Below are 17501 nucleotides of genomic sequence, written 5' to 3' on the forward strand. Positions count from 1 at the left end.
GCTAAGCCACTTCATTAGATTACCAGGACTCGCAGTAAGCTACGCTGCTCTGTTGTATGTTGTTTTTTAATTTTTTAAATTTTTTTGGCTTTTTAATGAGAAGTTGTTATTTTACTATCTTAAGTATGTGATCCCCTTAAGAAATCAGATTATTTAATTCTCAGATGTTGTATAGGAGCTTGTTGAGAACCCTGATAAGTGTAGCATCTAAGTGGCAATCAGTCCCAAAAGAGCTGTGAGTTGTTCTACCACCTGTTTAGCCTCACAAGTAATGTCTTCCTTCATAAATTAGAATATATATATACACCCACTCAGATACTTTACTGTACACTGCAGTGCTTCTAACTGTAAATCTTGGCAGAATTTTCTCTTCTCATTGACTGATACACAGCAATACATGTGTTTCTAAAGATGTTGGGCCTCGCCCCCTGTACTATAAATAATTATTAAAAGTTTTTATTTCTAGAAGCCATCAGTGAATCTTGCCGAGTTAAATCTATGCATCACACAACACATACTTTAACAAGAAAGAAAGAGCTTTAATCAAATATAATAGGATAAAATCAAAATAGGATTTTCACAGAATCACATAATTGCCAGGGTTGGAAGGGACCTCAAGGACTATGAATCTCCAACCCCCCTGCCACATGCAGGGCCACCAACCATCCCACCTAATGCTAGACCAGGCTGCCCAGGGCCCCATCCAATCTGGCCTTGAACACCTCCAGGGGTGTGGGGCATCCACCACCTCTCTGGGCAGCTGTTCCAGCACCTCACCACTCTCTCTGTAAAGAATTTCCCCCTGACGTCCAACCTAAATCTCCCTTCCCTCAACTTAAAACCATTTCCCCTTGTCCTGCAGTTATCTACCCTTTCAAAGAGTTGATTCCCCTCATCTTTGTAGGCTCCCTTTAGGTATTGAAATGCTGCAATGAGGTCACCCTGCAGCCTTCTTTTCTCCAGGCTGAACAAGCCCAGCTCCTTCAGCCTGTCCTCATAGGGGAGGTGCTCCAGTCCCCTGATCATCTTTGTGGCCCTCCTCTGGACCCTCTCCAACAGCTCCCTGTCTTTCTTGTACTGGGGGCTCCACACTTGGACGCAGTACTCCAGATGGGGCCTCACAAGAGCAGAGTAGAGGGGAACAATCACCTCTCTATCTCTGCTGGCCACCCCTCTTTTGATGGAGCCCAGGATACCATTTGCCTTCCGAGCCTCAAGGGCACACTGCTGGCTCATATTAAGTTTTTCATCTATCAAAACCCCCAGGTCCTTCTCCGCAGGGCTGCTCCCAAGGACCGCTCCTTCCAGTCTGTAGGGATGCCTGGGATTCCTCTGGCCCAAGTGCAAAACTCTGCACTTTGCCGTGTTGAACCTCATCAGGTTCACCCGGGCCCACCTTTCTAGCCTCTCGAGGTCCCTCTGAATGGCATCCCTTCCTTCAACCGTGTCGACTGCAGCACTCAGCTTGGTGTCGTCAGCAAACTTGCTGAGGGTGCACTCAATTCCATCATTGATGTCATTGATAAAGATGTTAAAGAGCACCGGTCCCAAGACAGACCCGTGGGGGATGCCGCTCGTTACCAGCCTCCACCTGGACATAGAGCCATTGATGACCACCCTCTGTCTGTGGCCTTTCAACCAGTTTCTTATCCATTGAGTGGTCCACCCATCAAATCCACATCCCTCCAGTTTGGAGATAAGGATGTGGTGGGGGACCATGTCAAAGGCCTTGCTCAAGCCCAGGTAAATGACATCGGTCGCCTTTCCCTTGTCCATCGATGCCGTCACTCCATCGTAAAAGGCCACCAGATTGGTCAAGCATGACCTTCCTCTGGTGAAGCCGTGCTGGCTGTCACGGATCACACGCCCTTTCCTCATGTGATCAAGCATGTCATCCAGGATGATCTGTTCCATGATCTTCCCAGGCACAGAGGTGAGACTCACTGGCCTGTAGTTCCTGGGGTTCTCCTTGCTCCCTTTCTTGTAAATGGGAGTGATGTGACCCTTCTCCAGTCATCCGGGACCACACCTGATAGCCATGACTTCTCAAATATGATGGAGAGCAGCTCGGCAACCACCTCAGCCAGCTCCTTCAGAACCCTGGGATGCACGCCATCCAGCTCCATAGACTTGTACACATTCAGTCTCATGAGGCGGTCTCGGACCTGCTCTGTCCTCACAGCGGGTTGGGGATTTACCACCCCAGTCCCCACCCAGAGGTGTAGGGATGCAGGGCTCAGGGACAGGAGGAGTACTGGAGTCCTGGCCGCCAGTGAAGACCGAGGCAAAGAACTCATTCAGTACCTCGGCCTTCTCTCTGTCCGTTGAAGCCAGTTCTCCTTTTACATTTACCAGAGGAGGTACACTCGCTTTGGCCTGTCTCTTCTGGCTAATGTACCTATAGAAAGTCTTCCTGTTGTTTTTCACATCCCTCGCTAAGTTCAGTTCCACCTGTGCCTTGGCTTTCCTGATCCCACATCTGCAAGTCCAGACGACATCCCTGTATTCTTCCCAGGTGGCACACCCTTGTTTCCAGAGTTTGTATGCACCTTTCTTCACCCTCAGCACTCTCAGCAGGTCCTTACTGAGCCACACTGGCTTCCTCCCTCCTCTTCCTGCTTTCTTGTTCAGAGGGACAGAGAGTTCTTGCGCCCTTAGGAAGGCATCCTTGAAGAGTAACCAGCTCTGTTCAGCATTTTTGTTTTTAAAGAAAGCATCCCAGGGGATCTCGGCCAACAGTCCATTTGAACAGCTTAAAGTTTGCTCTTCCAAAGTTCAGGGTCCTGACGCCACTCTTCACCAGGCCCACATCTCTCGAGATCACAAACTCGACCAGAGCGTGGTCACTGCAACCCAGGCTGCCTCCAACCGTAACACCATTAATTATTTCCTCCACATTGGTGAGCAGCAGGTACAGCAACGCTTCACCTCTGGTCGGTCTGTCCAACACCTGGACCAAAAAGTTATCGTCAACACATTCTAGGAGCCTCCTGAACCTCTTGCAACTGGCCGTGTGGTCTGTCCAGGAGATATCCAGATGGTTGAAGTCCCCCATCAGGTCAAGAGCCCGTGAGCACGAAGCCTCCTGCATCTGAAGCAAGAAAGCCTCATCAACAGTCTCCCCTTGATCAGGTGGCCTATAGTATACTCCTATCACCAGCTGGCCTTTGTTAGACCCATCCCTAATTCTAACCCACAGGCTCTCAACTTGATCATGACTGTTTCACAGAGGAAGCTCCTCACAGTCTATCCACTCTTTGACATAGAGGGCTACTCCCCCACCCTTCCTACCTCTTCTAAAGAGCCGATAGCCCTCAATGGTGGTATTCCAGTTATGGGAATCATCCCACCACGTTTCCGTGATAGCAACAAGGTCATAATTTTCTAAGCACATCATGGTTTCCAACTCATCCTGCCTGTTTTCCAGGCTGCGTGCATTGGTATAAAGGCACTTCAGCTCGGCTTTCCGTCTCACCACCTTTATAGATGGTCTAGGTTCCCCTAGAACAGCAGCATCCCCAACACCCCCCTGCCCCAGTCCAGCCCTTTGTACTTCACTGTTGTCACCCAGCAGGTTCAGTACGAGCCCTGGAATGACCCGCTCAAGCTCGACGTTCCTGATTTTGCTCCCTTCCCCCTTCATACCTAGTTTAAAGACCTGTCAATGAGTCCTGCTAGTTCCTCAGCTAAGATCCTCCTCCCCCTCAGAGACAGACTACTTTCATTTGCTGCCATCATGCCAGGTGCTCAGTAAATTTTCCCGTGGTCGAAAAACCCAAAATTCCTGGATTTGCACCAACTTTTGAGCCATTTATTTATGAGGTGGGTTTTTTGGTACCTCTCAGTATCCTGCCCTGCCACTGAAGGTATGGAAGAAAACACCACCTGCACACCCGTTCCCTCGACTACCCGCCCCAGTCCCCTGAAGTCTTTCTTGATAGCTCTGAGACTTCTCTCAGCAACTTCATCATTGCCAGCCTGGATTATCAATAACGGGTAATAATCAGAAGGGCGAATCAGACCAGGAAGTCTCCTAGAAATGTCTCTGACCCGTGCCCCACGGAGGCAGCACACCTCCCTACGGGTAGGGTCAGGCCGACATATAGGACCTTCCATTCCTCTCAGCAGGGAGTCTCCTACAACAACCACCCTTCTGTCCTTCCGGGTGGAGGCAGTCTTGAGGCATGGGGCCAAATGCTTTTCCTGAGGCAACCTCACGGGTTGACCTCCCCTTACACCCCCATTCACCTCTCCCTCGAGTTCCAGGGCCTCAAACCTATTACTCAGAGGCACCTGGAGAGCCGAGGATGGTCGGGATGGGGGATGCCCACTTTGTCGAGCTGGTACATGTTTCCACTCCTCCCCCTTTCTCGAATTGTTCGTAGGAGGAGGAGAGGACACAAGGCTCACTGCAGCACTGTCAGCCCACCGGTTCCCCTCACCCACGTGCCGCTTCCCCTCTCCCACCTGTTTACGAGGCGGGGGGGGTGACATGCTCCACATGATGCCTCAGTTATGAGCCCAGATCCTGGGGCTGATAGGGACCGGCACCACCAGTCAGTCTCCTTCTCACACTCTTTTATGGTCCTCAGCCTCTCTACCTCCTCTTTCAGGTTGACCACAAGGCTGAGTAAGTCATGCAGTTGGTCACATCTTATACAACTAGTGCTGCCATCACCCAGCACTGCAAAGGCCAGGCTATATTGCTATAGAAGAAGATGGTTGAACTGAAGATGAAGATGAAGAAGATAATGAGGGTCAAAGAAAATGATTAACTTTCCTGGTGCCAAAGATAGTAGTCTTAAAGTAAATTAAAATTTACGTTAGAAGAGTTCCTTGCCTCTTCCTTCTTGTATGTCAGCTGCTCTGAAAGTAATGCCTCCTTTTTTTCATGGAAACTACAAGATACAAAGAATGCAGTAACACTGTTTGATAGACCAAATTCTCAGCTACAAAACACTCCTTTTTGGCTTAGTCACTGCCATGAGCTGTGCATTTTCACCTGCAGTGAACAAGTGCCTGTATCTACGGTCATAAAAATCTGCACCAGTGGTGGTGACTATCTGTGAACTCACCACCCAGTGCCTCACTGTGCTCACTGTTTGGTCTCTGTAAAAGTTGAGCAAGTGTTGATGAATGTTAGTGGGTGCCATTTTTTTTTTCATGGAGGCATTCAGTGGCATACCTTTGCTCTGTTTGCACTTCCATGTCAGATGCCATTTTGTCAGACTGCCCCTCTGCTGCTACCTGTAGCACAGCAGCAACATGTAATGGAATATTGGTGGGAAGGTTCAGCCTCTACTGTCATACCACCACCATCTACCTCTGATGTCATGGGCCAACGTAATAAAATAGGAGGCTTTACTTCTGGATCAGCTCTCGTACATATGCTGTATCAGTATTTTTTTCAGTGCCAGCAGTTTAGCTTCAGGCGTATTTGTTTGTGTCCTAAAGCTGGTTGGGTGTTGCTCTTTAATATCTGAAGTTGAGGCTCATGAGCAATGTTTTTAGTTCTTGTGAGTAACCTAGAACTAGCAGTATTGAGTTAGCTGCAACGCACTTTGCGAACAACTGATATGAAGAGTGCAAGAGTGCAGATTTTGTGTTCCTTGATCATGGCTAACTTTACTAATTGAGGTATTGGCTGCCATACTTTGAAGAAAAGAGAAGCGATTATGCACCAGTGAGAACTTTAAAAAGGTTTGTGAGCGTATGTTGCTACAGCGCATAGTGTGGCACATAAATATTATACTACTGTTACTTGTGCTTCTAATGAGAAGCCAAAAATTGCACTGATGTGCTGTACTAAGTTTCTAATTCCACTTTCCAAACCAGAGGGCTCCATAGATGTGCAACACTTTGCTCAGCAGCTTCTTCTTTTAGCTTCTTGTGGGAGAAGCATCTTTGCTGCAATTATATGTAGCCATTCTTTTTCTATTATTATGTTTTTTTCCTCCTCAGGTCACTAAATCATAGCCAGGCATTTACAGCAGGTTGTTGCACAGTTCGGGTACAGCCACAGTGGAGTTGCCACTGTTGTGCAGCTCCAGATGTGTGTTGGAATAACAACGCTATTTGGGATAACGCTGTGCTCTCTAAGTGGTGATGATCCCCAGCCTGTGCCAGCTGTGGACACGAATATAGCTCCTCTCTTAGGCTCTAACCCACCATAGTGCTGATATAACTTGTGCTCTGTATAGCACTGTCATAGCAAGAGGGGGAGGCCAATGGAGTAGCTAATATTCCCACTAACAATGCTCCTGATTATTGGAGTTAAGGTACCTCTTATCCATTAATCTGCCATTATTGTCCAAATTTTAGAAATAACTTTTCAGTTGTAGACTTCTTGTGTTCAGGAATATCATTTCCAAGAGGCAAAATATATCAGACACAGGAATTTGGGATTTGTCATATTTACTTCTCTCAGTAATGACACAGAGCAGAACGTTCACAGTTCAACAGTGCTTCACTAGGAATGCAGGGAACAACTGGAAGTACAATCTCAGATATGGCTTACAAGCCATATCCAACTAAAACTGTATGTTGCAGGAGTATTTCCATTTTAATTGCATTAATGTTAATCTGTGTGAGTCAGCTGGATTGGGCCTTAGACCTCTCTGAAATGCTCAGATTTGTACCTTGTAGGAAAAGCATCTTCCACCTTAATTTAGGAAGCTCTTTTTCTATGAGGATCATTTTAAACTTCTTAATAGTTTCATTGAAGTATGTGGAATTTTTGCTTATCTTTAAAATTAAGCCTTGTTCAAGTTTTTGTCCTGAATTTTATGTTGTTATGTATCTGCAGTCCTCTAACTCAGTTTTTCAGTCATTTGATTTATTCCTTATAAATCTCTCCCCATGGATTCAGTATCTCCTACTTCCCAAGCAAATAACTTGTAAATGCACAGCTTGCTATCTCCTCTATTCAAATCAGACTGCCCACAGAAAGGAGGGCGGGGAGGATCTCATCATCTTCATACTAAAAACAGGCATTAATTCCCCCCAAAGCACCCCAAATTAGCCAAACACAGATGATCAAAGGAAGCTCTTACACACTTTAAACAAAAAGTGACACAAAAAAATCCACAGATTCTATGCAGAGGAGAGAATCAAAGGAATCAACATTGAAATAATTAGATGAAGTTAATATATTCCCGAAATGCAAGCAGCCTCTGAGGGGAGTGATTGAGGAGTGGGGAAGGAAAAGAGTATGCAAAAAGGAAGGAAAATAATTTCCAAGTCCAGCTCACCGTCAAAAGCAGCTGGTGTCTTTAAGCTGTCACCTAGAGAAAGTGACTGGCTCTGGACTGCAAGCAGGCTCTCTTCTTTCTTTTACCTGGAAATGGAGCAAAAGTGCTCTGTGAGCATGAAAAGGATCTCTGTCACTTTAGAGACTTGACAAGGTGAATCTGAGCATCAGTGTGCCTGAGATGCTGTTTTCTTATATAATAGATGTGACTTAAAAACTTTTTGCTTTGAGGTTTGCTTAAATGTGGGGGAGGGAAAACAATGACTCACTAGATTGCTGCTTCAAGTTGTTTGCTGTATCAACTACAGAAGGATTGCTAGACGTGACCACAGCTCTGCAAACAGTTTTCTTCCTTCTCCTGTGAAATGAAAGGGCGAGTTCAAGGTGTGTGTTACTATCAATTGGTGGCAACTGTGGGAATGTGCAACATGGCTCAGCTTCATGCTTCTGTGTTTGGTATGGTTATCTGATATTTATCATGATTAGAGTCAAGACTATATTGTTTAGTGCAGGAGAAGCTGTAATTGTTCCACGAGTGCTGATAATGTGATGGAATTTCTCTGTGTGTCCTCTTTTGGTGTGTTGGGACAGAGGTGATGGCATTCTTTATAGAGAACAGAGCTAGCAGAAAGAGTGAAATGATTTGTAGGGAAACCTTGGTGATAGAGAAAACATTTGAAAGGAGGCTTGAGTTTTCTGCAGAATAGCTGATACAAGCTGCTGCAAGCTACTACTCATTTAAAAACTGCAGCTTCTAAGTTTGCAATATGGGCAACGAGGACTGGTTGTATTGGAAGTGCTGCAGGAGGGGGGATTCAGTATAGTACTGTCACTGCTGGGAACAAGTAACTCCAGTGCTTATGAATCTCCTTAGGTGCAAAGTTCCTAGGAGTTAAAGGCTGCAGATGTCCTAATAGGTAAAATAGGCTAGGGCCTATTTTCAGTTGCTGGGAGCAAGGGGCACAGTATGACTTGTGTCCATACAGCCCCAGCCTTCCCCAGCACCTGGGACAGAAGTGTCAGAGGTGCTCCATGACTGTTGTGTGGTTGATTTTCTGCTTGTATTTTAATTCATACTATAATCCTACTCAGTTTATAGTATGGGCATAGGCTGAGAGCCTCCTTTAAGTCTGGGTTTCCTGGATTGAGCTGTGGAGTCATACTGACTTACATTTGTCAGTTATAGCTGAGGTGCCATGTGTATTAATTACAGTATCCACGAGAAACACCTTCACCTACTTTACTTGCAGTGTAATGTGTTTGTTGTTATTTATAGCGTTTGATGTCATAGTCATTACTGTGAATAGAAAGAAGCATATCGATTTGCATATATTTTCTTCACATCTTGAACAATAACTCATAGTGGCAGCTGTTGGGATTCATCCACACACTGCCAGTCTCATCGCATCAATCATTTCCAGATCACTCTTGGGATGTTTGTGGTTAAATCCCTTCTGGTGCCACACTGCAATGCTCAGATGCGGTAACTGCACAGACTGTTTCTATTTTGTCCTTAAAATCTCAGTTTTGTGGCATGACTCTGAGATATATTCAGAAAGCGTGGTGGTGATACGTGTGTTTGCATTACACTGGTATCAGGTTACAACTGAAGCTTTATATAGAGTTCTCTGTATTCAGTCCTTATTTCAGTGAAACTATAAGTTTTATAAAAATGAGGGATGGAGACTGAAACTTGATGTAATTTGCAGTTAGCAGAGTGAACTTCAGCCCTCTTTTTTTGTTTAAAAATACTAAGGGAGACTGAAACAAACCAAATGGGTTTTGTAATTGAACTCAATGTACTTTCAGTTTTTAAAGATGCTTTAGTGAAGAGTTGTTATTGTCTGGCAGAGATAGGAGCACAGTTCCATGTTCTGACCAAAATGTTGGTCAGTGGTCAGTGTTAATGAGTATTCTATCAAAATAAATCATTACCTTTACCCAGCATACATATTTTGAGCATTCAATTTAAGTTGTAAAGGTTATATTTTTCTGACGTGGAGGCCTGGATTTAGTGGCACTGTATAACCAGTACCCTCTCAGTAGTCTGACTGGGCTGTTTCTCGTGGTTATTGTTGCAGCCTTATTTATAAGCCTTTTCATTAAGTTAGAAATACTTCTGCAGTTTATATCCGTTGTTTCCTAGCAGTTATTTTTGAAAATAACAATTGAAATAGGATCATCTCTTGTGGTTTTTTGCAATTTATGACAAGCCTTGTTAGCTTGCTTAAGCACATAATACCTGAAGTGTTTTATTATAAGGGTTAGATTATAATTAAACACTTGGCCGAAGTGAAATGTAATATTCAGTGCTCCTGACTGTAAATAAGTGTCTCAGAGTTGCAGGAAAGTGAGTGTGGATGGCAGGCCAGGTCCATAGGCTGTTACTTCAGCAGATCTTGCTTTGTAGCTGCCTTTGAAGCAGCTTAAGTGGATAGAGACAAGAGGACAGAAATCTGTTACTGATACTAGTTTAGCTAAAAAGCTCTCTGTGGTTCTGCTTTGGTCAGTTTTGAGGCTTTTTTCATTCCTTCTGTAAAATAATCTGACGTACTGCTGATGGAAACAGCAGGTACCAGGAGGCAGCCTATTTCTACACATGTTCTGCTGCTCTCCTGTTTGCTCTCAGGAGTAGTCAAAAAGGTTCTTGCTTAATATGATGAGGAGGAAAGAATATGTAGTATTTGATCAAGAAGGTTGTGTTCACTGCAGTCATGCTAAGGAAAATAAATTCAACTGGCAGGATGTGTGAAACACTTCTAAATTTCTACACTTTTAACACTTTTAAATTCCTTCAGTTGTCCATTGGGTGGATGTATTCAGCTGGGAAAAAATAGGGCTTAACTCAATGCTTTTTCCCTGACCTAGCTCTGCCTTTATTCATTTGTAAAGGCTGAATATGATTGACTCAATTTGTTCCAGAGCCAGAATTTTCCAAAACATGTTTCCATGCTTTTTGGGGAAATTCTCCCAATTCTCATTGAGTGTTTAAGGATATGTGCTCAGATCTGCAGAGAGCCATGGATTCAGGCATGTGATTCTCGCATTGATCTGCCTTGTCCGGGAGCTGGGCAGCTCCTGTGCAGTTGGCAGGGAGTGTCAGACTGCTGCAGTCCTGTGAGGATTTGCCTTAGCTTTCAGAGGAGTGTCTGCCATCCCCTCTCAGTGGAGTGTGTAATGACCTCAGCTCTGGTACAGAAGTTTCAGTTAGGTAGGGGATATCCTACCTAAGGACTTGGGGTATTATTTTGGGTGATGGCATGGGGCACAGGGTATGTTTCCAGCCATCTGGCAGTTGCTTCCACCATTGTAAGCACATGACGTTTGCCATGGTGAGATTGTGGGAGTGTGGTATAACCCACCTGCCAGGCCTCCCTCTAATTATATTTCGGCTACCGTCCTCTATACCAAAGAGGTTTTATCTGCTTGGCTTGCTTAATTACAGCATGTTTCACATACACAGATAACTGGTGTGGTAGTGTCTATAGTCAAGTCCACCTCTTGATCCTGAACAAACTGTTCTCTAAGTGAGTATTCTTATTTTCCTGAATTATTGGTCTCCTGGAAATAATGTGTTCTTCTAGAATTACACTTGCGTTTATGTACTCCAAATTCCTGTATTCTGTGTATCTTTTTATCCTAAAGCATTTTTTTTTTGTTAGGCAAAGATAAAGGCCAAAAGCACATAGATAAAGTGAGGGGCTTTGGAGAATTACTGACATTTTAAAGGCAAGCTATTACTTGGTATAAACTGATCTCTCTATTATTGAAGAGACAAGAGTGCATGGTCCATAGAGGGAATTATAATTTCATGCAGGACTTCTTTTGAAATTCAAATATCACTGTTTGAGTCCCAGAAAACTTTGTTTATTCCAGAATTTTTATATAATGGATCTGAGCTATAAAACTATAATTATAGAATGATAACAACTATTGGCTTTAAAAGAAGAGAATTATGTTCTAATGGAGTGTTCAGATTAATTAACACATACCCCTACTTACATGACTGCTTGCGATTCTTTCAAACGCTCGCAGATAGCCCAATTTCACTTTGTCCTATTTTTAAATGAAGAGGAAATGTCTGGTGGCTGTAGGAATTCCTTGCGGTCTGTGTGATGTCTGGAGAAACGTCAGAGACAATGGGACGTGTGTGGCAGCAAGAACACACTGCTAGGTACAGTCACTTTTTCCCATGGATGAAAATACTGTTTGTTCCATGAGGCTGCAAATTTCTTGAATCAGGCACACGGCTAACAGTACATGGTCAGGTACAGGCATCTTCTCTTTGCTGAATTTACTTCTGCTACCTTTTTCAGTGCAGAACTCAAACAAGGCAAGTTGATAAGCATGTTGGGGAAAGAAGTGGGAAAGAAAAGAAATAAAAGAGCAAATTTTCAACTTAAAGGAAACATTTCCAAACCAATTGGCAGAATGAATGGAAGAAAGTAGAACAACTCTGTAGGTGATGTATGCTATTGTGCCCTTTATATTATGGAACAGTTGAGAGGAAGTCTCAGTATGTATTGAATTCAGCTTTCTCAATATTAAAGTCATGTCTGCAGAAATTTACTGTTTTTGGAAGAGCTCTTTATATTCATAGGGCCTTATTTGTACATAATAGGTTGATGTATATTTTGTCAGGTGCAAGCACAGACATCTGTTTTTAATGTATCTGGAGCACGGGAATCCATTTGACATGAAGAACAAATATTCCAGTCACAGTTTTTCTTCTAACACAATAGAGAAGATGTCAAAGAGCAAGATCCTCAGCTGTTCTGAATTGGCACAATCCCTCTGAGATTTCTTTCTGTGCTAAGTATTAATAGTAGTTTTAAAAATTATTAGATACGAAGAAAAATCTACTTAGCTGTGGCTGGTCTTGTGAGGGAATTGTGTTCTTCCTATGTGCAAGAAAAGATTTTGCAAACTTTTATTCACTTTAGCAATGTCTGTATGCATGTTCCAGATGGCCCATTTTTCAATTTCATGCTGAATTTCAAACACAGCTTCTCCTATGTTAATCCTATCGACACAGTGCTGACAGCACTTCTACAATTCCTATGTGTAGAGCTGTATAAAGCCTGAACCATAGCAGTGCTGCTTCTCCTGGGGAGCGATAGAAGTCTCCAGATGTTGTATGTTTAAGTGCTCTGCTTTTTTAAGTAATTAGGCTTACAGCCTTTTTTTTTTTTTTTTTTTTTTTTTTAATTTCTTTGGTATGGGAGAAATTGTTCATTCTGTATACTGAGTTGTTTTCTTCTACTACCAGCCGCATATACATATTGGAGAGAAATGTATAATTATATAGTGTGACTCTTTGAGAGAAAGTAATCTGAGGATCCAGAGCTTGCAGGGCTACATTTCAGCCTTCAGGGGTATGTACATGCCAGTGTAGTGAGAATGTATAATAGACTTCTGTCCGTATTCTGGCTATCTGCAGATAGAAGCAGCAGCTGATAGCCTTTCCACTGCTAGCTTATTTTCCGAAGTGATGAACTAAGAGAAGGTAGTTGCATAGTCATTGGCAACAGACCGAGGAAACTGTATCTCCAGAAACCCTCTGCAGGTAAAGTTTGGGTCTCAATAAAGCTGAGCTTTGGAGTTGGAAAGCACCTGTGAAAGTTAGCAGCACTTGTGCTGAAACTCTAATTATATATGAGATGGAAATCCTTGTGTGCTCATTGGGATATAATCATTGTTCGTAGGTCAATAGAATTTCAGTGTATAGGAAGAGCCTGCACATCTTGACTTATGGTTTCTAGGCCTTATTGACCTTTATAGGTGATTAGAAATCCTGTTTGTGCTTTGAATTTTACTGTTTATGTTTGTAGTAAGTAGAGCAGGCTAGATGATGGTGTTTTGACAGTGTGGGTGAACTCAGCTGTGAGGAGGAGGGATTAGGAGCCCTCCACCATCTCAGTCCCCACTGGGCTGGGAGACACGCGCTTGCCTTTGAAGGCCAGCTTGGAGGTGCGTCCACTGTACTAGGAGAAAGGGTGTGAATGAATGCTGAGCTATAAGCAAATTAGAAATTAAAAATCCTTTTTGGCTGACCAGACTTGCAGAATGGATTTTAATCCTTCTGAGCAGGGGTAAACGGACCTTTTATCTTGCAGTGACAAAGAACCTCATCCCTCAAGGAATCATGCTGTATGTCTCAAAACTCTTTTTCAGTACACAGTTTTGTATTTTAAGGCTACTGTCGTACTGTTAAACCAAGTCAGAGAAATTGAAATGCCAAGACTTTCATGCACACCCCCTGGCCTGTCCAACCTGGTTGCTATAATTTGTACTTGCCTGTGGCCATTTCTGCCTGGCTGTGGTCATTTCTGTACCCAGAGATAAACCTTCATCAACCTTCTACAGAAGAGTTGTTCCAGCAGAGAAGGAAAACGGGGACATTGTTCCAGACAGGGAAGGTCTTGCAGGATCAAGGACAGCCATTCCACTGTGTTGAAAGAATGCAGGCGAACAACAGTGAAGATGTCAGGCTTCAGTGAAATGTAATACTCTTTTGTTTGCTGCAAAAGCAATTTAGCAAAACTTTATTCAGTAGGACCAGAAACATGGTGAAACTTTCACCTTTCCTGTGTTCCAATATGAAGTGCTTCCAGCTTCCTTCAGATATGTATGTCACGAAACTTCTTCCAAAGTCTGACAAGAGTCATGCTAGTAGCACATGTCTTGGTAAGCCTTTTTCACAACTGAATATATTGAAATAGCCAGAAGTATAACCTGCAGAATACACAAAAAGGAATTGACTAACTGCTCTAATTTCCTGCTAAAGTATTTCTGAAAAAAGATCATTGGATGATGGATTCAGCTTATATAGAATGAGCTTTCAAGAGCAAACTGAACAGTATGTTAATAACTCTCCAAAATATAGTTGAAACTCAAATCCTGCCAGAATGTTTGTAGGGCTATCTCAACATCAACTTGCCAAGTAACCTGTGACTAAAAGCTCTGAGGTATTTTTTGGACATATAAGCAGAGGAACATCTGACAAGACCATGAGAATAATTCCCCTTGTTCACCTTTGGTGAGCTTCATGCTAAGTACTGTGAGTAGCTGTGGAGTCCATAAGACAACATTTAATTTTGAGAAATGAATGAAGAGCAACAAAGAGCGCAATAATGATCACAGGAGATGATCTAATCATTTATTTTCTCCTCTGTATCCTAAGAATCAACACAGAGGAAATGCAGTTACCTTACAGCAAATAGGGTTGTATTACAGTCCATGGAAATATATCCTGAATCTGTATCCTGATTCTCTGCAGGTTAAAAGAAGACGTAGTTCATTTACAGTTATTGTGTGCTTCCATAGCAGATGTGACTCAGGCTGTGAACAGAAGTGAGCTATGACTCTCTGTATGTGTTCCTTTCATTTTCTTTTGCCTAGTGTCAGTCACAAAGGATTTGATTTGATTTTTGTTTTCTTTTCCAGCTGAAATAAAGATCTGTTTTAAGTACTACCATGGTGTTAGTGGAGCCCTCCGAGCTACTACTCCATGTATCACTGTGAAAAACCCTGCTGTGATGGTAAGTTTAGCCTATTTATTCATTGTATTTGTGCAAGATACTAACTGCCAGACAAATGTATCAGTGTAAGTTCTCTTGTTTCACCATTAAGAGTGATTTTTGTGCAGGGGGAATATTGTTAGGCTGCAGTCACCAAAATTAGGAAATACTTTTTCTGGTTTTGTATTTTTCTTTATAAATTTTTTCATTATAAAATAACATTAGAAATCACTGAAATTAACTGAAATCCTTTGTGTACTAACAATTTGGTTTTGCTTGCTTTCAATTTTAGTGCTGCCAGTTTGATTTAACACTGTTGCACTGGTTACCTAATTCAAACTGAGTTCCTATCAGAAGTCTCTACTTCTTATTTGCTAATATTAAAAATCAAATTGTTACTGAGATAGCAATAATGAGTATTAAAAAGGAGGAAGACTGTACAAAACTCTGCTTTTGCAGAAATGATTGAATTCTCAGAGTGCTTATATGCCAACAAAATTTAGATAATTCTCTGGCTTTCGAGATTTATTGTTGCCTTCTTACAATTTCATTATGAGACTTGTTTTGAAATACTAGAAGTTTTAAAGTCGTTTTTTTCAGTGATGTGAATACCTGTTGAAAGAAGAACGTTCCAACTTGTAGCCAGGTGCATTTGATTGAAGTAATTCATCTAATACATTTAATATTAAGTTGACAGAAATTTTCACAGTACATTTGATTCATTGATTTTGGCTGCCAAATGTTTAATATCATATCTGCCAGGATGTTGTCTTGACAGTTACAGCACTGAAGATACTATACAGCACAATTTAATCAAGTTGATTGCTTTTAATTTGATGTTGCACTTTTTCAGCATTGCATATTATATACAGGTGAATCTGATGGTGATATAATATAGCATATACTATAACGGACTTTGTCTTATTATACTGAATGTTTTTTATTTCTCTTAGAATTACTGACCTAACTGATAGCATCACTTAATCATTTGTCCTGTGAGCAGTATAGGCTCACAAGACATGAACTCTTGATACTTTATAGAAGAAAGTGTGCATCTGAAAGTAGTGGAGAAACTATTTAAGCTTGTATCATTTCTGGATCTTGTCATACAAGCCACCAGTATTTTTTCAAGTGCCATTAGACAACAGGACATGTGAACGTCTGTCTTTGAGTATGTGTTTATTTACTTGGAAGTTACCAAAGACCTGTCTTTCTGAGTCAGTAGTCAGTCCTGTGGGGTTAACTTGCTGTCACTATTGGTTCTGCAAGTGGTATAAGAGTTGAGATATGCCCAATTCCTACTGTTTTTTTTTTAAGTTGTGGTAAATTACCTGCTAACTCAGATCTTGCTAAATTTTCACATTGCATAGTATGGTGGGAATTATGTTTTTGGTTTAATTCATACTAACGGCATATTAAACCAAGAATGTCAGTCAGTCTTATTTTGGGATCAGCAGTTAATGTTGTGCTGTGTTCATTTGAGCCAGTGAAAAATCAGGGTCTCCTCCAGATGGTCAGTCTGGTCAGACTGAGTTTAACCTGTTGCATTTGTGATGCCCTCATAATTTTACTACCAGCTGTTGCTGCTGAAGTATCCTTATATAGCCATTGGAGCAGTGGTACTGTGTGCTCAGTGATGAGGTGACAGCATTCTGGTGAGAAATGCTTGTCCCTGAAAATGATGATGAATCACGACTCCAGTGATGTGGAAGGGAAATGAGCCGGGCTGCAGCCATGCAACTTCCTGCCACGGTCTGTTCCCTCATGAGACCGCCGAAGCTCGTGAAGACATCAAGCATCAGTGTCGTTGCGGATCCTTTATCACTTTATTAACTTGACTCTCTTATATGCTAAGTATTAGAATTTTGCAATGGAAGAAATTCCTCAGTATCAGTTGTACCACACCACTTACTCTGATTTGCTTTTGTTCGCTGATCATTGTGAGAAGTATTTGAAAGATACTGATAATGCTAAAAGCGATGCTGAAAGGACGTTTTTAGTGCTTTCTTCATGGATTGCACGTCTTGGTCCAGCAACCACTGCTCCAGAAATACTTTATCAGTCCTGTAGCTTCTCATTTTGCTTTTAGACAATTCCTCAAGTGCTAAAAATTGCTTTATGTACTTCAGCTGTGCACAGGTATACAACTTTGTATTCAGCTTACTTTGTTTGATAGATCAGGCAACTTCCTGTTTTATCACATATATTCTTTCCTAATGTAGTTAGGATGAAGCTTTTTCAGCAGACTGTGTAATCTCTTCTGTCTGGGAGTGGGTGCACTGCCTATGTAAAGAGCCATTTGACTTTAAATATAGCTCTGTTGATGTTTTTATGTTAGATTATTCAGTTGAATGCACATCTCTGCCTTGAGAAAAATTCTTCTGTCAATTGAAAGGGCTATTCATTGGTATAGCTATTTAGACATTAATACATGTGTTTTGAAGTAGTGCTTTACCTGGTCAGGGATTTCTGTAAAAACCAAACCTGAAAATCTGTGCAGTATGAGAGTAGCATTTAGATTACATTCGTAGTTGTATATTTGATATAATTCTCAGTTTAGAATAACTTTCCATTCATAAATCTGAAGGCTTTCTTTAGACTTTTTTATCTCTGCCATTCTTCTTCTTGCAAAGTAAATTGCCTTCTTGTGAAAAGCAACAAAAATTTTGCCTGCTGTCACTGACTAGCTCATGCTTTCATACATATTACCAGTCCATACTGTTGATTTTATA

At 42.1% G+C, this 17501-nt stretch overlaps 1 protein-coding gene across 5 annotated transcripts in view; it reads left to right on the top strand.

Moving 5' to 3' along the window:
- HECW2 (HECT, C2 and WW domain containing E3 ubiquitin protein ligase 2) overlaps positions 1-17501 on the top strand; it is a 186022-nt gene that overhangs the window by 101085 nt on the left and 67436 nt on the right. For all 5 annotated transcript variants that reach the window (XM_090144283.1, XM_090144285.1, XM_090144284.1 and 2 more), the window contains one exon: positions 14696-14790. In XM_090144283.1, the coding sequence (XP_090000409.1) occupies positions 14696-14790 (95 nt within the window). The remainder of the gene's footprint in view (positions 1-14695; positions 14791-17501) is intronic.

This window comes from Phasianus colchicus, chromosome 7, assembly GCF_987193195.1.
Source record: "Phasianus colchicus chromosome 7, bPhaCol1.hap1.1, whole genome shotgun sequence".
Taxonomy (NCBI): Eukaryota; Metazoa; Chordata; class Aves; order Galliformes; family Phasianidae; genus Phasianus; species Phasianus colchicus.